The 23973-nt window shown below is 32.7% G+C and overlaps 1 protein-coding gene across 1 annotated transcript; it reads right to left on the bottom strand.

The window, feature by feature from the left end:
* Window positions 1-1154: 1154 nt before the first annotated feature.
* LOC115701014 (uncharacterized) lies at window positions 1155-10409 on the bottom strand. Its single transcript, XM_030628698.2, has 16 exons — window positions 10202-10409; window positions 9979-10086; window positions 9591-9758; window positions 9227-9475; window positions 9006-9142; window positions 8564-8618; window positions 8247-8459; window positions 7331-7390; window positions 6376-6455; window positions 5126-5448; window positions 4935-5026; window positions 4711-4840; window positions 2842-3977; window positions 2442-2743; window positions 1842-2009; window positions 1155-1722 (listed from the first exon to the last, which is right to left on the bottom strand). The coding sequence occupies exons 1-16, from the start codon at window positions 10331-10333 to the stop codon at window positions 1611-1613; spliced, it is 3465 nt and encodes a 1154-aa protein (XP_030484558.2). The 5' UTR covers window positions 10334-10409; the 3' UTR covers window positions 1155-1610.
* Between the last annotated feature and the right edge of the window lie 13564 nt (window positions 10410-23973).

Raw genomic sequence — 23973 nt, forward strand, 5'->3', positions numbered from 1 at the left:
AATTATCTTTTCTTAAACAATGAAAAGTACGAACAACTTAACAAAAAAAAAAAAAACATTCTAAAAAATTTTGAAATGCAAAATAGAAAATAATTTAGAGCATGTTTGGTATTGTTTTCTGTTTTTGTTTTCAAACAATTGTTTTTAGAAATGAAAACAAAAAATAGTTTTTGAAGTTTTTAAAAACAAGACATGTTTGATTAGTATTTTTTAAAAACAAGTCTTGTTTGTTGTAACTTTGTTTTTTGAAAACTGTTTTCAAAAAACAAAAGCCAAACAAGCCAAATTGTTTTCAAAAATAATTTTCTATTTTTATAAACAATTTTCTGTTTTTTAAAAAAAAAAAACAGTTTTTTAGTTATGATGCCAAACATTATTTCTCTACTTTATAAAATTCACACTTATTAACTCATGTGTCGTATTTTTATTAACTATTCAACACGCCAATATTGTCCAACATATACATAAATATTTTTGAGTGTAGTATAAATATTACATTTTATTAATAACTTAAGAGTTTGGGATTGAAACTCATGTCCTCTCCCTATTTTGTATCCCTAAGTTTATGTGAAGCATCGAATAAAAGTTTATTTCCAAATAAATAAAAAGCCTTTTCTGAGTTTTCAAAAAAAAAAAAAAAAAAAAAACAAGGAGTTTCGAAATTTCTTGACCAATTGTTTAAAATATTTTTTTATTCTTAAAACGACATTGAGTTCTTACATTTTTATTTTATTTTTCTTATAAAGAATATATCTAGTACGTTGTTTACTAAAATTATATGTGAAAGAAATAATAATAATTTTATCTTGTTTACAAACGAAATCAAAAAATACTAAATTACTTTCTTTAGTAGAATATAATATAAGGTAGTCATATGGTAAATTATATATTAAAAGACAATCATCATTTAATAAATTAAAATTATTACCATTGATATTCTTTAGGAAATTGGAGGGAGAAATATTTCCGTTTTTTTTTTTTAACTTTTTTTAACTAATTCTCTCATTCTTTATTTTAGTACATATCATTCTCATTCCAAGTACGTACTAAGTTAAACATGCTAATGCATAAAGAGAAAAATAAAAATAAAAATAAAAAATAATATAGTCCAACTATTTCAGGGTTTCCTTTTTCCTGGTTGTGCGTACGCCCCATTGCCAACATTTCAAGCTCTAATAATATAACTTAAATTGTTAATTGAGTTGGCATATTAGTACAACAAATATTCATTTTTACTAAAACTAAAAGCACTGTACAGTGAGTGTACACTTACTTGCGGAGAAATGGGAACTAACCCTATCTCAACTAGTCAACTTCCTAATCAAATCCATACTCTCTTATTGTCATACCTAAGGAAACTTTGCCTGGCCATTGACACACGCCAAAATCATTATTACTACTGGCCATGGACGCAGGTCAAATCATTATTACTACTGGCCATGGACGCAGGTCAAATCATTATTACTACTGGCCATGGACAGACCAAATCACTATTACTAAGTAACTAATCAATTTAAATTAAATCAGTAATTATCTGGCCCCCGAGGCAGAGTTACCACAGGGGCTTTGTTAGTTTTCCTGGATTTGAAATCAAAATTCTAAACAGCATCTCAGCATCGAGAAGAATTTACTTTAGGCATGTTAATTTGACCAAGTGCCGATATTTTCTCAGGCGTCAACATCAGCTTACCATTACTTAAGTAGTGTCGATCAACCCACCTCCTGTTTTAAGACATCATGCAACTACATCAATTATTGCACAGGGTTGTAGATAGTGCAAGTATATTTATTAGAAAGACTAGAGGAGAAAAAAAAAACAATTTGAAATCACAAGTACACACCTGCGTTTCCTTGGTTTCACAGAGTTCTCTGATAAGCGAGAAGCTTCTGATTTCGAAATGCAACGCAGTGAAGAAAGATACTCATAACATGCTGCACCTTTCAGTGTCATGAAAGATTTCGAAGGAACAATGGACTGAACTACATCAACAAGACGTGATTTGTTTTCACTGCATTGTAGGCATTTAGTGTTAATAATTATGTTAGTTGTAAACATGCAAAATATTCTTGATAACTTAAAGAGGCTTTCTGTTCTTTCATAATAAAATATAAGATCTAGGCTTTATGCAGGTTTTATTCGAAAAAGTCAAATACCAGGCTCCGAACTAAGTATGGACATATAGGAAAAATTGCTTTCAGTGTACACATGAATTTACTTTTGAAATTAATTTATATTTTTATGAGGGGAAAAAACATATATGTACATATATGTGTATAATATATTTTATTCTTACAAATAATTAATCAATCAAATATTGCAGGTCATACATATTTGATGTTTTTGAATTTATTTTCTATTAATGCTCATTACATACTATACTGGTTACCACGCATGAATGTATAGTTAACTAATGCGCCTAAAAGAAAGTCAAGTTTGATACCTTTCAAAAGAAACATCAGTATCTGGGAGGTTCAGTTCTGAATTTCTTCGAGTCAATGTAGTTCTACTAGCTGACATATCCTGCTCAGCTAATTTAGCCAAAGCTAGCTGACCAGTTGCACAGCCCAGCATTGAGGTGAAATCAACAGTGCAGACTGAACCCATTGTTGATCCAACAGCAGCAATATCTTTTGCAAACAAGAAAAATCCATGCTGTGCAGTTGTGGAAGCGAACCGACTTTTATTAAGAAAGCTGTATGCATCTGACTCCTCAGATGTGATCCATGATGGTTCCAAAGAATCCTGAAGTGTTATAAAAAATTCCATCATTAATTAAACTGTATAATTTGGATATAAAGGAGTGCTTTTAATTTTCAGCTTTAAAGTTAAATGATACTTACACTTGTTAGTAGTTCATGGTTGGGTAGCAAAACATCTGTGTCTGAGATTAGATTAGTCATTTTATGAGTGAGCTGTACAACTTGGAGAGCATGCCGCTCTTCTGAACTCACATACTGTGACAAATCTGCATAGCGCCTACGAAGTTCGCTCCATGAATGTTGTACCGAATCAGGTGTCAAAAAGGATTTAGGCTTCTCTTCACATTTTAAAGTTCTGCTACAGTCCATTTGGCTGCACTGATCCAAAATCTGACTGTTCTGATACACTATTCCAGCAGCCTCTACATGCTCCTTTTGAGAATCTTCCACCTCTTCTTGGAAAAGTTTGGCCATTACATTGCGATTACTTAACAAGGTATGTGATTCTCTTAATATTTCTGGTTTTGTCATATCAACTTCTTCATCTTCAACTGGTAACCTGTTGCTCATCGAAACTTCTTCCAATGTATCCCTAACAAAACCACAGGATACTGTTACATCTTGCTCCCTACCATTGTTAAATTCCGTTTCTGGAACAAATGATGACTCTGCAACACATGACACATCAACTGACTTGCCTTCATCATTTACTGGGATGCAGCCAGGAGAGTGTGAAGGGTGATAAAGTCTTTCATCTATATTTGCTGTAATTGAACCATGTTGCTCCTTAAACAATAGGCTCCTTCCAAATAATGGTTCATTGTGAGTGTCTCCATCTAAAAATATGGGACACCCATTACTCACTAATGCATCTTCAGAATCAGAAGACACTACATCATGTTTTTTCCGAACATTCTGCCGTATGCATGAAAATGGGGTGTCTAAATTATCAGAAACCTCATTAGTATCAAGTTGACCTCTAAACTCCTCATAGTCATAAACAGAGCAACTGAGGTTCAACATTGCTTCCTTGTTTGCCTCTATAGATTCTATTTGAACATTATTACTAAATGGTATTTCCTGCTTGTCCTCAAATATATCCTCAATTATATACATTAATTTAGAATTTTCTTCCCTGGAAAATGACTCGGCAATCTCTTTCTCAACTAGTTCTGATAACTCAGAACGTAAGTCCCATGTTATTAATTTTGGAAGGATCTGATGGCCAGCCTCCAGGTTAAATAGCAGTGATCCATCTGCCCTTTTATTTTTCTTACCTGTACAGTCAAATGAACACAATTATTAAAAAAGAAAAGAAACCTTCAGTAGAGTGGTAGTAAGCAGATGACAGAGCACATGCAAGGCAGATATATTCAGCCAAGCAGGCCAATTATTACGTACAGGCAGTGGTTCGAATGCTTTAAACGAAACCCTCTTACTCAGTTTCCCATATCCTATAACCCAAGAACGGGATTAGGTCAAAGTCACCAAACTTACTAAATTTATGTTATTAATCGAAGAATTAGTTCTATATAATGGTCAATAAATTATTACAAATGTTTTGCTATCCTGAAACTAATATGAGCAGTAGTGTCTTAATTTGGTAATTGTTTTTACCGTGAAGCCCCTTTAATATTTCACATTGAATCTTAAATAGAAAATTAAGAAAACGAGACTTCAGTCAAAGTTAGAGGAAAATAGTACATTAACTGACTTGTAGTATATATAAATTTAACGAATAAATTGCTAATTACTTAAACAACTATATTATCAAGCATTTTCGTTTTTGGTAGCAAGTTGAACTTCTAAATCATAATCTCTTGTTGCCATACATGATACATTAAACAGTGTAACCTCAATGTTCTAGCTATGTGCTCTACAAGCATTAATTGCAGAATATTAGAAAGTGACCCAACCAAATGCATATGAACAGTTAATCCTTTGAATATCTCTTAAAAAATTGAAACTTGTTAATCCATTTACAACCACAGTACACGCAATGCTACTTACCTTTCTTAGAGCTATTACCCTGGCACCAGAACTGAAGATGCATAATCATTTTACGTATATCTCCCTGACAAGAATCAATTACTTGCTCTATGACATGAGGGTGGATGTTGGCTCTCTCTGCAGCACAAACCTGAGACACAGTAGCAGGTTGAATTTAAAATAGATATTCAAGTACCTACACATGAAGGGCAAGTTGAACAGGGAAAAAGAACTCCAACACATACGCTATATGCATGGCAAAGCAGCATCTCCATTGATGGCGGTGTAAAACAGATCTCTAATCTGTCTAAATTATCTGGCAGGAAAGGCTTGTGACCTAGAAGTTTGCACCAATGATGATTAATTCAAAGAAACTACAGAGCTGACTCAAAGTTTGAAGAATGAGCAAAACAACTTATAAATAAAACTTTCTTACTATTGCTAGTCAGTATTATGGGTCCTTTGGCAGTGTTAGCAATCTGTTGCACTGCGGCAATAAAACCCCGATCTTCAAAAAAAATGATATCCACATCCTCAAAAAGAATTAAAGGTTTAATTTCACTCTTATAAGAGCAACTTTCAGCCTCCTCGTGATAAAAAATTCCAGCATCTCCAGTTTCTTTATGAAAATCTTCATCTGATAATGCTATCACTTCAGCACTGCCAACGTCATATTCTTGACTTGCAGAGCCATTAGCCAGAGCTGCAGAGGATTTCAGAACATGATCATTTGAAGAACCATCAGCATTTTTCAGTGACCTGTACAAATTATAAGGATGTCAAAAAATAGACGTATTTCTGTTATAAATGTAGCTAGTCAATGCTTAAGAGGCTGATGCCAGCCAATACACTTGAGAAAAACAGTTCCTCAACAAGAGGCGAATTCTAATCTTAAAAATACTGTTGCAAAGAATGTATTGATATGATTACAATGGTTACACATATTAACATATAAGCAGTAACAAGAATAGAGATTGGAACAAATTAATTGCCACCATTGCCCACCACAGTTATATTACTACAGTTATTCACAAATAGTCACATATTCCCCCAAGTCATATAGATCAAATCAGAATAATATCCAAGTCACAAGGTCCCCCCAATTATTCGCCAATAGGCTACAACCATGTTTTTTACAACAGTACATTTTGACCAAGCTTAACAAGGTTTAATACATGACTTTGCCCCATATTTAGATACCAATATTGCCAGGCCCAAAACTAAATAATTGATTAAAAACTAAAGATGGTACAATACAAGAAATAAAACTATCAACCACTGCATCACCTATGAATTCCATTATATGCATAAAAGTATAACATAGTATTATTGGGAGGGATCAATGCTCTCAAAAGCTTGGAACCTTATTTTATTTGCGTACGTTCATGACTTACTAAATGACTGGTAACAGCAATCATTTTGTCTTGTTTTCTTTCTTTATGTAAAGAAATGATGACTATCATCTAGTGTATTTTTATCTTTATATCCCCCATTTCTTTACCACTAAGAGACAAACCTCCTTAAAAGTTACAACTTCAAAATTTGAAGGAAATAAAAAAATGTATTTCAGAGTGTTATTATATGAGAAAAGAGTCTACTTAGTAAACTATCAAGTATGGAGAGCCACAAAGATCACACAGCTTGAAAAAGTAAAAGAATTATGACTAACTACCATTAAGAACGAACCTTATAACTCGGCGCGATTGAAGAGCCTCTCCAAACTTCTGCCTCACAAGAGCTCCATTTCGACATTCAGATGCATTGACCTGAAAAGACATAGCCATAAGGTGAATGAAAGAATGATTTAAAGCCTCTTCTAAGCATTTCTATTCAAATCCAAAGCATAAAAAAAAATGAAAAACTCAATAGCCACATAAAATAAGAATCTGGCCACTGCTTGAAGCAAACATGTTGATGACGTCTGCTAACATCAGTCCATAAAACATTCATGAGTTGCTTGGATTTGTTCGTGGTGGAACTACCAAAAATTTGTAGTGGGGGCAAAACAGTGGGGAAAATGAGAATAATAATAGGAATGTTGTTGAAAAATAATCTTTAATATGCCACTGCATCTGCAATTAACTTTTATTCTACTTTTATTATTTTTTTAATAAAAAGATAATAATAATTGTAAGTTCGTTTTTGCTTTTAAAATTGTTAGCAAAATTTTCAAGACAAGTAGTATCCAAAAATTTATATATATAAAATAAACAACGACATAAAGTTTGTCAATAACAATTTCCATAGATATACACATTTGTATAAACGCATAATCAAAAAATTCATATATATCAATGAAATAAAGATTTCCAAGCATGCTTTTCATTTATGAAAACTGAGCCAAAACAACCTTTTTATTTTTATATTTGAATTTATTGAAACCAAACATAAAATTCAGTACAATTAAGCCCTCATTATTCCATCTATATACATATATAAATAGTACATACACACAGGCACACCATAGTACAAAAATTAACTGCTGTTAAGTGTTCTACTCATTTACATGCATACCTACATTATATTTTCAAGTAAACCGTATATATTAAAGGTCAATCTAATACACATTTGTTCAAACTCAAGACAATAAAATTCAAATATAACTTTAAATATGCCAACATAAGTATCATCATTTTAGTACCTCCAAAACCTCATATCCTTGCTCTTGCGCACAAGCATAAATAGCAGCAGATTTTCCACTCTGCAATGTGTTAGACTGTCTTAATATAGGAAATTGTAAACCATCTAAGAGTTGTATTTCACAGAAAAAAGCTATTGAAATTGCAAACACTGAAAAACTTCCCCATGCACTAACTATAAAGATTAATAAGAAAGTCAGAGCTGTGTAAATTAATTGAATACTTCCAAGTACTTATTTAATCAGTTTCTAAAATGTATGATGGTGCAAGCATATCTATAAATATATATATATATAAATATATATTATATTTGTAGATAGTACAAGCATATATAAATACACGTGTTTAAATGAGAAAGAACAAAAAATATGATAGTGTACTGAAATCATTTGATGGTAAAACCCTGTATAAATGGGGGTTTCTACAAGATGAACTGTTTTTCTGCACTACCATTAGGAATCTTTTTTTATTTTTGGCACATAGACAATTTGTAACTCTAATTATTTTATATGAGAATCTATATTCTAGATATATGGAAAAACTTAAAAGGCAAAGATCTGTTTTTCTCAATCATTTTATAAGCATGCAGTTAATTACATTCAACTTTTGCCAGCAATATAAATGCATAAAAGAAAACAAAATCCTCAATATAAGGCTTCAGAAAGAGCCGCCTCCATCTGTAAGCTTTATTTCTCCACAGTTCTAGCTACTTATCATCTCAAGTAAAGATAAAAACAAGTAAATGACATGTAACATGTGTAGTTTCCATTCTTCAATAAAACTACTTATGAAAAATTCTAAATATTTTTTCATTTTAGAATCTTGAACAAGCATATAGGTTTGTGCAAAACAAATTCCCTCCAAAACCAAGTACCATCACTCATCATAGTTGTAAAAAGATAATGTTTTTGTAGTTACCCCAACTGGTCCTGTAACTAAGAGGACATTTTTAAGCCTATCCTCCTCATATTGGCTTTCTGAATCAGAGTCATTTTCGGAACAGATATAATCATCTTTGTCCCTATCATTTGTATCACAATCAATAAGATCCTTGCCGATTTGAAAGTTTCTTTCACGCCATTTTTGTAGCCACTCGCTCAAAAACTTCACAGATTCAACATTACCACATACCTGCAGGATTTTTTTTACAGAAAATTATTTTTTCTCCAGTTTAAGAGGCTGAAGGAACTTCTAAAAGTACTACTCAAAGGAATAAATAGTCCAAGATATCTAACCTCCGTGGCAGTTTTTGGCTGGTAACTGTAAGTCCATAAGCTATTCCTTGGTTGACTGCAACACCCAAAACAGTATGACTTCAATTTGCAATAAAATACAGCTATAGACTTAATAAAATCTATCGATAGACTGAAAAATTAGAAACTACGATTAATGCATAAATATTCAAACGCATTATACGATCAGTTCAACAATATTGGAGCTAACTAAGATAAAAAGTACACACATAACGATATCATATGATTGAAAAGATAATGGTTGAAAAAAATTAATTGAAACATATTTAATAATGAGTCTACTAAAAAACAATGTAAAAATTAACAGCTATAGAAAATTTTGTTATTTTTTTTTGGGAAACTAGCCTCCCCGCCTAATTCTACAATCTTTGGGGACCAAGAAACTATGACAATTGTTATATAGGTACCAAGGAGGGACTCAAACCTCAAACCTTGTGGGAGCAAACCAAATGCCTGACCATTTGAACTGTCCTCAACAAATCTACTTCCCTCCCTAGTGTTTGGATTTCTTACCGCTCCAGTAGGTCCACCAAAGGAATGAACATTATTCATCTCACTATCCTGCCAATAATTAATTTGTATTGAGAATCAGAGGATGACAATTACCAAAAAAAAATCACTTAGAGCACCAGCATCCTAGCATACCTCTATTTCATTATCTGTTGGCAATGTTTCATAGATGCAATCTTCTTGGATAACACAGTCTGACGAAACCTTAGCCTGAAAACTTGATGCGTTGTTGGGGTGTAAAATAACAGGAAACTTTTGAAAACTTAAGGACTCGGTGGAGCCTTCAAAAATAAATTGGCATGTGCTTTCTGGGTCACAAAGGCTTTTCATAACGGTCTCCTCAGAAAATTTCCAGGTTCCCCAGTCAAGGGGCATGTCAGTGTCCTGTAGCAGAAAGTTTTAGCAGAACTCAGAACAATCAATAACTGCAGTCTCAATTCCTGCAACTCAAAAATTACTATCTTTATTTTGAGCTAGCCTAACTGAGATAAGCTTTTACCTGGCTTCTTTCAAATACATGAATCGGGGCACAAGTCTTCTCTTTATTTTGCCTACCAACTACAAACTTATTGCCCTCAACATCAATCACCTCTCGATTTTTCTTGTCTTCCTTCCATGATGAAAAAAAAGGATGTAATTTTTTTCCTGCAAACATCCGTGAATTTTCCTGTTCAAAGTGAATGAAGGAAAACTCAGCTCCACAACATCAATAGGTAATGCCAAAATCAAAGCTAATAAGTCAAGTAAAAATCATGCAATCTTCAAACCAATATCACTGTACCAGACATTAAATTTGAGAAGCATGAGCAAGTAAACAACAACATTGACTAAAAAAAACTGATTAAGAGACTAGTTAGTTACAAAGTGAAGATATCACATTGACTAACCTGGGCTGTGAGTCTTGCCTCTAACCGCAAATCAGGCATAACAACAGCTACACCTTCCGTCTGTGAATTTTTCTTCGGAGTACTATTTGCAGATCCTTTTCTTCTCCTCTGCCAAAATTACAATAATAATAAATATATAAATAAAAAGGTTCAAATTCGCATATCTGTTTGCATAATTCTGAAGAAGAAGAAGAAGACAGAAGTAGCATTGATTTGAATTTACCTGTCGAGAAGCTGATCCCTGAGTAGGTGATTTTCGCTTAGGGGTTGTCATTGGTGCTTCTTTATCAGGGCTACCAACAGCTACATCTTTGCTCTGTATATTTGTTGAGTTTTTCTTCCGAGCTTTCGGCATTATTCGAAGATCGTTTTCCTTTCGCCTCCAAAAAAACAACTGTTGTTGATGATATAATATAAGTATAACCGTAACCCAATGCATCAACCAGGTGATTACTTTTTATAATAAACTGATTATGATATATTATTTAATTAAAAATATACATAAATCATAAATCATCTAGTTGATATTTTTAGATATTCAAAATTGAGTTCTTTTCCAAAAAAAAAAAAATAATAATTAATTTAAATTTTTCTAAATACTACATAATATTACGAACTTAAGAGAGTAACTCAAAATTTATTTAACTTTTACATTTTACATTCAAAAAGATTATATTAAGTCATCTGATTAGTCATATATTAAGTTAATGTAATTAATTAAAAAAATTATACTTTGTAGGTGATAGAATTTTAATGGGTTAAAAGTATTTAGAGTTTTAGATTCGACAATCTATTTTATTAAATAATAAAATAAATTCTGTATTTAATTATTAGAAAAATAAATAAATAAATTATGTATTTTCTAAAATAGTTCAAATAAGATTTTAAATTAATTTTTATCAAAATAAAATTTAATAATAATCCGACATAGAGATATTATGACAAAATTGGTTAAATTTGTTGTTTCTGTTTGTGTTAGAAATTATTCTCAAGTTGGTTATATAAAAAAAAAATGTTAAAAATTGAGTTCAAAGTCCTATTTGTATCATTTTAAAAAATACAGGATTTATTTTGTTATTTAACAAAAAAAAAAATGTCTAATTTATAAGTTTTGCAAAATACAAATTCTAAAACAATTTTTATAATATTTCTATTTTAATCTTGTTTTTTTTATTATTCTTAATCAGTTGTCAAAATTTGATTTAAACCTTTTATTTAAAAGAAAAATATTAATGGTAGTTTTCACAACATACATTATACTATACTATTTTCATGCTGCTCTATAATTATATAATTTGTATTTTGTTGTTTACATGCTGCTCTGATGCCATTTAGTCTTGGATGGATAGGAGTTGTATACTAATAGAGAGATATAATGCTAATCCATATAGTCAGAATTAACTTTAATATTTTTTCTAACGTTGGCTTTTTCTATTGAGATTGACACTTACTATAAAAGACTTTGCTATATATCTTCTAGTTGGTAATATTAAACTAATGGTAATATTCTTATTATCTATCCTAATCCTAGTAGAGAAATAGCCCAGAGATGAAATTTAAAAAGAAATTTTTTTTGGAAAGACAGATAAGATTTTTATTATCCGAATTTGTGTGTCGATGAGAGGCCATATATATGGGTCCTCTACAAATAAAAATTGTTAAAAGTCTTAATTACTACGAATAAAAAATGTCAAAGACTTTAATTACATCCTTCTCGAGATGGAGAATCTTCGGCATTCTAGACCCTTTTTTTTATATATATATATATAACTTCAAATAGACAAAATTTAGATGGCCAGAGAAATCTCTGTCGTTTGAATGATTCCTTGTCTTTAGTTGTATATTGCTCTTGTGAGTAGTCACAAGTCTTGGCACACAAAACAATGGACTGATTTTTTCAGGAGTCACATGTCCACCTTGTTATTGACAAAAAACAAACATGACATAAGCACAAATAGGTATCTTTGCAGGGTTCAGGAGTTTTTACCATTTTTAGTTAATGGGTTCATGTGAGGGACTGAGATTCATATACTAATATGTGTTATTATTGTCTTCTTGCCTTGCTGATGAAGGACTTGCTCTCTTGTTGCCACATGTTGATGCAGTATGTTTGTTGTTGACATGTGGAGATATAGACAGTCCCTCACATATGTCTTCATCAAAGTCATTGAGTGAGAACGGGCAGTTACAAGCAGTGTTTGGGTATTGCGAATCTTGGAAGATTGGATCATTATAGTCAACATCGTTTTCCTCAACATAGTGCTTTTTTTTTATAATGATTCATATCTTCTTCTAGTTTTTGGAGATACTCGGGCGAATCATATTCCCATGGTGCGTCTCTTCGGGTTTTGGCCATATGGCATCTGGAATCACCATGTTAATGGCAAATAGGTGATTTTCCAGCTGTCTTGCTACTGAGCTTCCTATCACGACAAGTGAGTGTTCACTTGACTTATGTATTTTGACACTTGCCGTAAATGATAAGTCTGGATTGACATGTAGCCTGAGTAGCAAGATTGTAAAGCAGCGCAATGGGTTTGCCATGTTTTCAGTAACTGGGCAATTGAGTCCCACGAGTCTCTTATTGCGAACTTTTTCCCACTCTTGTGTGAGGAGTGCATCCCATTCGGGCAATGTTTTAAACCATTATAACATAGCCATTGGATGTTGGTAAGCAGGCTTGAGGTCAGGGCGTTGGATATAGCCACGGACGGATGTTCAGAGCCCTATTGTGTGGATTTTGACCGCAATAGTGTATGAACTTGCGAGATACTAGTAGAGGTCTGTTATCTTTTTGGGCATGAATATGTTGCTTTTCACGTCTAAGAGTTTGGCAAAAGGGTAGTCTAGGTAGAAGCCAAATTCTTCGGATATCGTCTTGTTATATCCCCCCACGAGAGTGGAATAAACTTCTAGGGCTCTTTGAATTGCTTTAACCCTTGAGTTTTTGCTTTTGACAATTATTTTGGCATTACTGGGAAATGTAGGGATGATAAGAGATAAATTGGCCATGTAGATCAATGGGATTGGATTCTCAGTGTGTAGGTTGATCATATTTATAATAGGATTGCCTGGCCGAGAGAGGATTTAATATCCTCTTTCTCGAAAGGATAATTTTGTAATTTTTTCTTTTGTCAGCATTTTGTTAATTTACATATTAAGAAGTTTTATTAAATATATAAGATTTTAGTGACAATAAAAGTTTTGATTTACGAAATGTCAGGTTAATTATTTATTTTGTGTATATTATTATTGTGAGTATAATAATAATTGTGTAAATTTATTTTATTTGATGGTATATGTATTTATTAGGTTATTATTATTTGAGATTTAATAATAATAATTATATTAATAATATACTATTATTTAAATGGGTGCGTGTATATATAATGTTGATTTTTTAAAAAAAAAAAATAAGTTAGCTATTTTAGGGTTAATATTAGGATTTGAGGATATATATATAGTATATTTATGTGATTTTATTAGGGCTTATAACGTGCATAGAAAGTGAAAGAGTGTGACTGCGATAGAGAAAGTGCCGAGCAAATCACTAAGAGAAACTTGAGAGTGAAATTTCAAGTTGGAGTTTAGAGAGTTAGGCTATTAATTATTTTGGTATATTTATTATATTATATGTCATTTACTGCATTCTGCCAACAGTGGTATTTTGTCGATTTATGATATATAATATGATATGCTCTTAAGTTAGAGGTGATTCAATTTATTCAAGATTATTTAATTTATGCTCATAACATTTATATCTTCCGGTTGTAATTAATGGTGTAGAATTGCAACTGCGTTCTGAATTAATATCGGTATTAGAATAAGATTTGCATAACTACATCTCTACCTTACTAAGCTCTTTATCTGATCATCCCCTTTTACTTACCATTTTATTATTTTTAATTCATTCACAATTCTATCATTTTCTATTTACTAAACTAATCTTTAGTGGTAATTTGCCTCCCTATGGATACGACATATAACTGTTTACTAACGCGACCGCAGTGTAACTAATTAGGCGACATCACATATCAGTCCAGTCATGCATAATCTAATTATACGCAATCTTTACTACATGTCCATCTACATATGTGATCCGAATCAAAATCACACACATTAGAAGTATAGTGTATAGTAACCTGTGCTTAGTAGTTCCATATTAAAGATTCTCAGAACTTTAATACACTACCAAGTAGTTTTACTCATATCGTATAATCTTAATTCTCTTGTATATCCTTACAAGATTATACTTTCTCCATATGAATAAGGAATTTTTAGATATTTAATAATTATACTCTTATTATTAATATATAATTTATCTTGTAATTGTATTTCATATATTCTCTAATATATTATTCATTAATTACTTGCTTTTAGGGCATAAATCCCAACATGATCAACTAAAGGAAACATTACTCAGTTAGAATTTTGAAAATCTTGAGCTGACACTTCATTGTTCCTGCTGAAAACTTCCAAGGGTGTTATCATTGTGCTTATTTATGTTGATGACATATGTGATAGTTAGAGTCCTATGATCCGTAAAGGGAAACACTGGGTATGCTGAAAAATCCCACATCACTTGGGGAAGGTCAAGTGTGATGATTCTTAGACTGTGTAGGTATGAGAATACACATTTGAAGAGGGCTTAAATAGATTGATCGGTACTACCTATATAAAAGATACTTCTTTTTTTTCGGTAGCCTATCACCTAAGAACTTGATAGTTAAGTATTATTGGCATGGATCAATCTTAGGATGGGTGACATCCTGGAAAGTTTTTCCAAGAAGCGTGCAAGTGAGGATAAAATACGCTAGAAAGACTCATATTGGTTTGCAGGACCAATCTGTTAGACTATATATATAGTGTATGCAATATAGCATATACAATGATATGAAATGCGGAAAATAAACTTTAATCATATCAATAATATATGCAATGAAATGATCGATGTACCTCCAGCCATTGATCTTTGAGCTTCAATCCCTGCGATAGCTTCGGTATTGGAGTTCGGGCTTCCTCGCTCTCTCAACTCTCTTTAGATGGAATTTGCTGAATGAATTCAGAATGAGTGAGGAGCTCGGGGACCGAAACCCTATATTTATAGGTGAGATACTCCATCAGTATCTGCGCCACATTAATTGTCAGAATATTTTGACAATTAATTCAGGAAATCAAATCAGGTAATGAATATAGAAATCTGACCATATATAGAATATTACATAATTGATTTTGTTCAGATTCAATGAATATAAAATATTCATTTATCAGAAAATCAATTATTTATTTATTTCCTTAAATAGAAAATCATTTCCTTAATTAGAAAATAACTTCCATATATAAAATATTCTAATATTCTCCCACTTGGTCAGCATTTAAACTAAAATATTCAAACCCAACGTTCCTCATTATATAATAAACATACGAATCATAGCGACATGTCCTCATTATGAATCGAGTATTATCTTCCATGTATTACAATACATTTATTATATAACAATGTACTTTATGTGGCAATGTACTTAAGTGAATAAACCCTAAACCTTATGTTTATTCATGTCCTCTGAAATTTTTCTCAAATGTAAAATTAAGATGCGCATAAATATGAGAAAAATCAAAATAAGAGTTTCATTAATAATAACTTTATTTGTACAAATTACATAAGGGAACCAAGTCCCATGTTCTCTACATGATCCTTGAATTTATGAGGTGGCAAGCCTTTTGTCATAGGATCGGCAATCATCAATTCAGTGCTAATGTGTTGAATGACCACTTTATTTTCCTTAACACGTTCTCTAATAGCTAAGTACTTAATGTCGATGTGCTTGCTTCGACTTCCACTTTTGTTGTTCTTAGCCATGAAAACAAGAAATTTGAATTGTCACAGAACATCTTTAGCGGCCTTGCAATGGAATCAACCACTCTAAGGCTCGAAATGAAACTCTTTAGCCATACACCATGTGATGTAGCCTCAAAACAAGAAACGAACTCAGCCTCCATAGTAGAAGTAGCAGTCAAAGTTTGTTTGTTACTCCTCCAGGACACAGCTCCACCAGCAAACATAAACACGTAACTAGATGTAGATTTACGTGAATCACTGCAACCAGCAAAATCTGAGTCTGAGTAGCCAACTACTTCTAGATTGTCAGTTCGTTTGAACATCAGTTTGTAATCCTTAGTACCCTGAAGATACCTCATTACTTTCTTTGCAGCTTTCCAGTGGTCTATCCCCGGTTACTCGAAATCTTCCTAACATTCCGACGAGAATAAGCAATGTCGGGTCTTGTGCACACTGAGCATACATTAGGCTTCCGACAATGAAGCATAAGGAATGTTCTTCATTTGTTCTCTTTCAAAATCATTCTTTGGGCACTGGCTCAAATTTAATTTATCACCCTTCACAATTGGAGCAATGCTCGGTGAACAATCTTTCATATGAAATCTTTCTAAAACTCTGTTGATGTAGGCTTCTTGAGATAAACCTAAGATACCTCGGTATCTATCTCTATGAATCTTAATGCCTATGACATAGGATGCTTCACCCATGTCTTTCATCTCAAAGTTCTTTGAAAGAAATTGTTTCACTTCACGTAGCAACCCTTTATCATTGGATGCAAGAAGAATATCGTCCACATATAAAACAAGAAAACAAATTTTACTCCCACTTTCCTTCAGGTATATGCATTGGTCCATGACATTCTCTTCAAATCCAAAGGAAGAGATGACATCATGAAATTTTAAATACCATTGGCGGGATGCTTGTTTTAATCCATAGATGGACTTCTTGAGCTTGCATACCAAATCCCGACCTTCACCGGAGGAGAATCCTTGGTTGTTTCATGTATACCTCCTCCTCTAGATCACCATTCGAAAACGGTTTTTACATCCATCTGCTCCAGCTCTAAATCAAAATGAGCAACTAATGCCAAGATGACTCTCGGGGAATCTTTCTTTGATACGGAGAAAAAGTCTACGTATAGTCAATTCCTTCCTCTTGAGTGAATCCTTTAGCAACAAGTCTCGCTTTGTACCTCTCGGTGTTGCCTAATGAGTCTTTCTTAGTTTTATAGACCCATTTACGGCCAATGGCTCTCGCCCCATTAGGCAACTTTACAAGTTCCCGGACTCGTTGCACCTCATAGAATTCATTTCATCATCCATAGCATTGTACCACAATTTTGATTCTCTACTGTTCATAGCTTGTAAAAACGTTTCTGGATCATTTCCAATTCCAATATCAGATTCTAATAAATACACAACATAGTCTTTATAAATCCTTGGTTTGATAGGTCTAGTAGATCTTCTTAAGACTTCACCAACGAGGCTCTTGGGGAGCGACGGCGGAGTTCGGCGGGTTGTTCAACGGTTGCGAGCAACTCTTGAACATTTTGATCTCTTGGATTATCATTACCAACTTGTGGATCTTCGGTGATTGGTAATGGTTGTTCAACATTCGTTTGAACGACGGAGTGTTAACCATTATCAATCTTGCTTTTGAAGTGGAAGGTTCTGAAGGATCTTTCTCAGGACCTAAGTCCTTTGATTGATCACTCCCACTGATCAAGGCATTCTCAAGAAATTTTGCATTCCTTGATTCCACAATTCTTGTGCTATGAGATGGACAATAAAACTTCTAACCTTTAGACTTTTCAGCGTACCCTATAAAGAATCCTCTTATGGTCCTTGGGTCCAATTTCTTCTCTTGTGGATTATATATTCTGACTTCAGATGGACATCCCCAAATGCGTACATGATTCAAACTTGGTTTCCAACCTTTCCATAATTCAAAAGGAGTTTTTGAAATTTGCCTTTGTTGGAACTCGGTTTAATATGTACACGGATGTCTTTAATGCTTCAGTCCACAAGGATTTAGGAAGATTAGAGTTGCTACTAAGCATACTCCGCACCATGTCCATTAATGTTCGATTTCTTCTTTCTGCAACACCATTTTGCTCGGGTGTACCGGGCAAGGTGTAATGGGCAACAATCCCATTTTCTTCAAGAAACTTCGCAAATGCACCAGGTGCTTGTCCATCTTCTGTGTATCTACCATAATACTCACCTCCTCTATCTGATCTCACTATCTTAATTTGCTTGTTGCATTGTTTCTCTACTTCAACTTTAAATATCTTAAAGACATCTAATGCTTCACTTTTATTATGAAGTAAGTAGATATACATGTAGCGTGAGTAATCATCTATGAATGAGATGAAGTATTTCTGACCATGTGACTCCATATCTGGACTACATATATCAGTATGTATGATTTCTAATATTTCGGAACTCCTATGGACACCAGTTTTGACAGACTTGGAGGTTTGCTTTCCCTTAATGCAATCCACACAAGTATCAAAGTCAGTAAAATCTAAGGTATTGAGTACCCCATCTTTTACCAACCTTTTAATTCTATCAATGGAGATATGTCCCAATCTCCGGTGCCACAATGTACAGGAATCCTCTTTCATAACACATCTTTTAGTGCCAGCGTGAACATGCATAACATTATTAGTGGTATTATTTTGTAAATTAAGGCAGTAAAGACCATCAGACAAAATACCATTTCCAACACATTCAGATTTATAATATAAATTGAAATATTTGTCTGAAAATGTAAAGGAAAAACCAAAGGGTATAAGTCTTGAAACTGAAATCAAGTTTCTAGAGAAACTTGGTACATAAAAGGTCTTTTCTAACTTTAAAACAAAACCATTACTTAAAACTAAATTGCATGTTCCAATAGCTTCCACATGTGAGCCCATCTTGTTTCCAGATAAGATGCTTTGCTCACTTGCCACTGCTTCCTTAGATTTTGAATATCCTGCAAGGAATTTGTTATGTGAATTGTTGAACCGGAATCAATCCACCATGTGTTAAGATTAACATTAGCCATATTAGATTCATAACATACTAAGGAAATTGGATTACCTTTGTCATCCATCCATTTCTTGAACTGGCTGCACTCCCTTTTCACATGTCCCTTTTGTTTACAAAAGAAACATTTTATGGAATCTTTCTTTATGGCAGCCTTGGGAGCCATGGGCTTTTTCCCTTTGTTCTTCTTGAATGGCTTGTGTTTCTTAGGTTGAGTGGTCAGGTGAACACTTTCTCCTTGCTCCTGTAGGAGCCTGGCTTCCTCTTGAACACACATGTTCATCAATTCATTGATAGTCCATTTTTCTTTATGTGTGTTGTAGGAAATTTTGAAAGGCCCATATTGTGGAGGAAGATTGTGAAGGATGTAATGAACCAGGAAGGTATCAGGAATGATAACGTCGAGTTTCTTCAAATGAGCAGTGATGTCCCTCATTTTAGAAATGTGTTCTCGAACTCCTTTAACACCGGTGAGTTTTGTGGACGAGAACTCTTGGATGAGGTTGATGAACAAGGATTTATCTGAAGTGTCAAACTGCTCATCCATAACTTTGATAAAGTCTTTCACCTTCTCAGGTGGCTCCACCGATCCACGCATTCCCATAAGAATTTCGGACATGATCATGAACATGATGCAAAGACGATTAAATTGCTCCCACTTTTCACGTAATGCAATCTCGCAGCCGGTGCTAGTATCAGTGATAGCAGCTGGTTCATCTTTCCTTATTGCATAATCCATGTCAGTGCAAGCTAGGTGGAGAAGAACTCGTTCCTTCCAGATTTTGAAGTTGTCACTCCTAAGCTCAGGGATTTCACTAGTGATTTCAGCATATTTAGAGGTGGATGAAATAGCTGCAAGAATAGGATTACAAAAAATTTAGATGTTAAAAGAATTGAGGCTTTAATGAATTCATGTTTTACCAATGTAGAAACATGATGAAGATGAAAATTTTATTAAATCTAAAATTGCCTGTGGGCTAAATTTTAAATCTAATAAAATTAGATGAACTTTATGATAGATTTAATGAAGTATTTAATTTAGAAATAATGGAGGAATGAAATCTATCTTTAATTAAAATTTGTGATAACACTATTAATTCAAATCCTCATAACTCCCTGTGGGGTAAATTAAGAGAATTTAACTTAATATATTATCCTAATTAATTATAAAAATATAATAAAATCCCTGTGGGGTAAAATTATTATATCCAAATAATTAATTACAAGTTTTGTCCATTAAGGTGAATTTTAATTAATATATAATTTTATATAATTAAAGATGCTGTGGCTACTCCCTAATTATAAAAAAAATTATATTTTCACTTTAGACATTAGGTATTGGGCTCTACCTAAAAGTAATTTCGTTATTAACATAATAGACAATCACTGAGATTAGTGCTCCTAGTGTGGTCGTCCGAAGATCATTAAAAACCGTTCTAGATATGAGCATTTGTCCCAGGTTCATGTTTTCTTATGTCAAACCACAAAACTACTTACGTTTTATTCATATTTTATTCATTTTATAAAGTTTTATGAATAATTTTATGAAGTTTTTATGAAACTTAATTGCTAAATAAAATATTCAACCTATCTTAATGTTTGAATATTTCTAAATATATCTAGCACTATAAAAGGAATTTATGTATAGCATTTAAATCATACAAATCCAAATTAATTGCATTAAACATAAATTTGTCAAATAAATACAAAATAATACAATTAATGTATGATCATTAATTAAATGCAAATTCCTTAATTTGAAATTAATGGCAGATTTTTCAAAATTAATTTAGACAATAAATTGCATAAATTTGGTAATATATAATTAAATGCACAAATTAGCACAATTTTTACATGCCTAAACAAATCATGTAATAAATTACCAAATTTAAACAAATTTCCATTTTCAATTTATACTATATATATGTATTAAACAAAAATAGAAAATTAACTAAATGCAATTTATTGACTAAATTAACACTGAAATGGGAAAATAATTAATATTCCAAAAAAATAAAAATTTATAAAAAAATTCGGAATTTTTTCCCCCCCCTTTTTTTTTTTTTGAAAAATCCATACTGCCAAACAACATGTCGTTTTTGCAAAAGGCAAAAACGACACGTCGTTTTTTACATTCTGAAGTGTGCTGAGAAAATATACAAAACGACATGTCGTTTTCCCTAAGGTAAAAACGACACGTCGTTTAATTAATGTAGAGGCTGCCTCAGAAGACGGAAAACGACATGTCGTTTTTCAACAACGACAACTAAATGTAGGCTTTCAAACGACACGTCGTTTTTGACAAACGACACGTCATTTTTGACAAACGACACGTCGTTTTGGGCAAACAACACGTCGTTTTTTGGCAAACGACATGTCGTTTGCGTCGTCTTCTTCAGCCAAACCGGGTCGATTTTGACCCGTTTTTCTGCACGCGGGTCCGTCGAACCCGACCCAAACCCGATCGGAAATTGCATTTTCGACGACCAAATTGCGTGTTTTCAAATCTAAATGGTTCTAAATCAAATAATAAAGAGATCCACATAGATTTTATGCACAAAAACACGAAAAAAATATATACTTTAATATCACGAAATTAATCGGGTCCGAAAAAGTTTTAACTGAAAAAATTTTCCATCTTTAAGTTTTTCAATGGATTTTCAATGCTTAGATCGATCTATAATACTATACGAATATAGTAATGTATATAGAATTCGAAATAAACACCGAAAAATGAAAAAAGGAAAAAACAAAACCATGGACCGATCGTGATTATATATACGCATGTATATATATGCATGTATATATATATGCATGTATATATCACATAATAAAAGTGAATATTATGATTATTATTATGTGATAAAATATATATATAATATACAATATATATATATAAACATATATACATATACGTGAAAATGAAAAAATATATATATACAGTATATAAATGTATATAATATATATAAGAATAAAGATATATATATATACGTATGAAAAATTATATATACATATATTTAAAATTATATGAATATGTGTATATATATATACACCACGAAATGAACCAAATAAGTATATATATATATGAACAGTATATGTATGTATATATATATATGAAACTCAAATAAAATCAAGGCAGAGATAAATCCGCTCTGATACCAACTGTTAGACTATATATATAGTGTATGCAATATAGCATATACAATGATATGAAATGCGGAAAATAAACTTTAATCATATCAATAATATATGCAATGAAAGGATCGATGTGCCTCCAGCCATTGATCTTTGAGCTTCAATCCCTGCGATAGCTTCGGTATTGGAGTTCAGGCTTCCTCGCTCTCTCAACTCTCTTTAGATGGAATTTGCTGAATGAATTCAGAATGAGTGAGGAGCTCGGGGACCGAGACCCTATATTTATAGGTGAGATACTCCATCAGTATCTGAGCCACATTAATTGTCAGAATATTTTGACAATTAATTCAGGAAATCAAATCAGGTAATGAATATAGAAATCTGACCATATATAGAATATTACATAATTGATTTTGTTCAGATTCAATGAGTATAAAATATTCATTTATCAGAAAATCAATTATTTATTTATTTCCTTAAATAGAAAATCATTTCCTTAATTAGAAAATAACTTCCATATATAAAATATTCTAATACAATCGTCATTCTAGAATGCATCCAAAGTCATGTACCCGTGTATAAGAGCAACAAGTTTGTGGGGTAGATGCCCAATGGAGGCTTTAAGTGGGAACATTATAAAATGGTATCAGAACTGTGATCCAGCAAGGAGTATGGTCGATAAGGACGTTAGACCCAGTAAAAAAGAGTGATTGTACAGTCAGAGTCCCATGATTCGTAAAGGGAAAGACTGGGTAAGATGTGCAATACCACTTCGCCTGGAGAAGGTCAAGTGTAATGATATAAGTTTGTGTGTGTATATGATTACATAGTTGAAAATAACTTAAATGGATAAATGGGTACTGCCAATATCAACAAGATGCATCTTCTTTTTAGTAGCCCATCACTTAAGAACTCCAAATTTTAGCATGTTTGATCTGAAGAAATCTTAGGATAGGTGACCTATATTGGGATGTTTTCTTAGGAAGTGTGCGAGTGAGAGCAAAGTACAGGAATAGCTTATGTTGGTTTGTAAGGTCAGACGTTATTCCAGGAAGCAACCAGTCACACACCTGTGTTTGAGAGCCATAAGTCTGTGGGGTGGATGCCCAATGAGACTTAAAGCGGGAGCATTACAACATAGTCATTCAGAAAACAACACAAAAGAGCTTAATTATTTCATTGAAATGATGAGAAAAGTTTTTTCTCTTAAGGTCTTGGGGGCTTTGAATTTTTTCCTTGGGATAGAGGTGTTTCAAGTGAATGCATTTGTCACCAAAGAAAAAATTGATTGAATTGCTCAAATGACTGGAAATAACAAATTAAGCCATGTCCAACTCCTATGACAAGAGGCAAGTCATTATTTCTGCAAGATGGTGATGAACTAGCTGATTATACACAGTACAAGAGTGTTATAGGTGCTTTGCAATATCTTACATACACATGCCTAAACATTGCATTTGCTGCAAATAAGCACAACCAGTTCTAAAATTATCCAACAACTACACATTGAAGTGCAACAAAGAGGGTTCTGTAATATCTAAAAGGAACAATTCATCATGGTATTCCACATCAAATATAGTGACAAGCTGCCTATAACTAGATATTGTGATGTGTTGACTGAGTGTGTTTTCCAAATGATACGAAATGTGGCTGACTACTGTGTGTATTTTGGAAATACATTTATTACTTGGTCGCCTATGAAGCAATCAATTGTTGCTTGCTCAAATAGCAAATCCGAATATTGAGCTCTTGATCAAGTCTTTGCAGAGATCACTTGGGTTGAATCATTGATGAAAGAAATTCAGTTTGTATCAACATCAGTTGTTTGGTGTGACAACATGAGTGTAAATGGTTGCCTTGAATCCTGTCAACATGCTCGAATCAAGCATATTGAGCTTGAGGTGCATTTCATTCAATATAAAGTTCTACATAAAAGAATTAAAGTCAAATATGTGCCTACTTAAGAGAACATTGCTAATTATCTTACAA

This window comes from Cannabis sativa, chromosome 8 (assembly GCF_029168945.1).
Source record: "Cannabis sativa cultivar Pink pepper isolate KNU-18-1 chromosome 8, ASM2916894v1, whole genome shotgun sequence".
Taxonomy (NCBI): Eukaryota; Viridiplantae; Streptophyta; class Magnoliopsida; order Rosales; family Cannabaceae; genus Cannabis; species Cannabis sativa.

Coding starts and splice junctions, on each gene's coding strand:
- LOC115701014 (XM_030628698.2), bottom strand. CDS start 10,333: ATGCCGAAAGCTCGGAAGAAAAACTCAACAAATATACAGAGCAAAGAT. Junction 9,476..9,590: donor ATGTATTTGAAAGAAGCCAG/GTAAAAGCTTAT, acceptor TTTCTGCTACAG/GACACTGACATGCCCCTTGA. Junction 8,619..9,005: donor TTGCTCCCACAAGGTTTGAG/GTTTGAGTCCCT, acceptor TGGGTGTTGCAG/TCAACCAAGGAATAGCTTAT.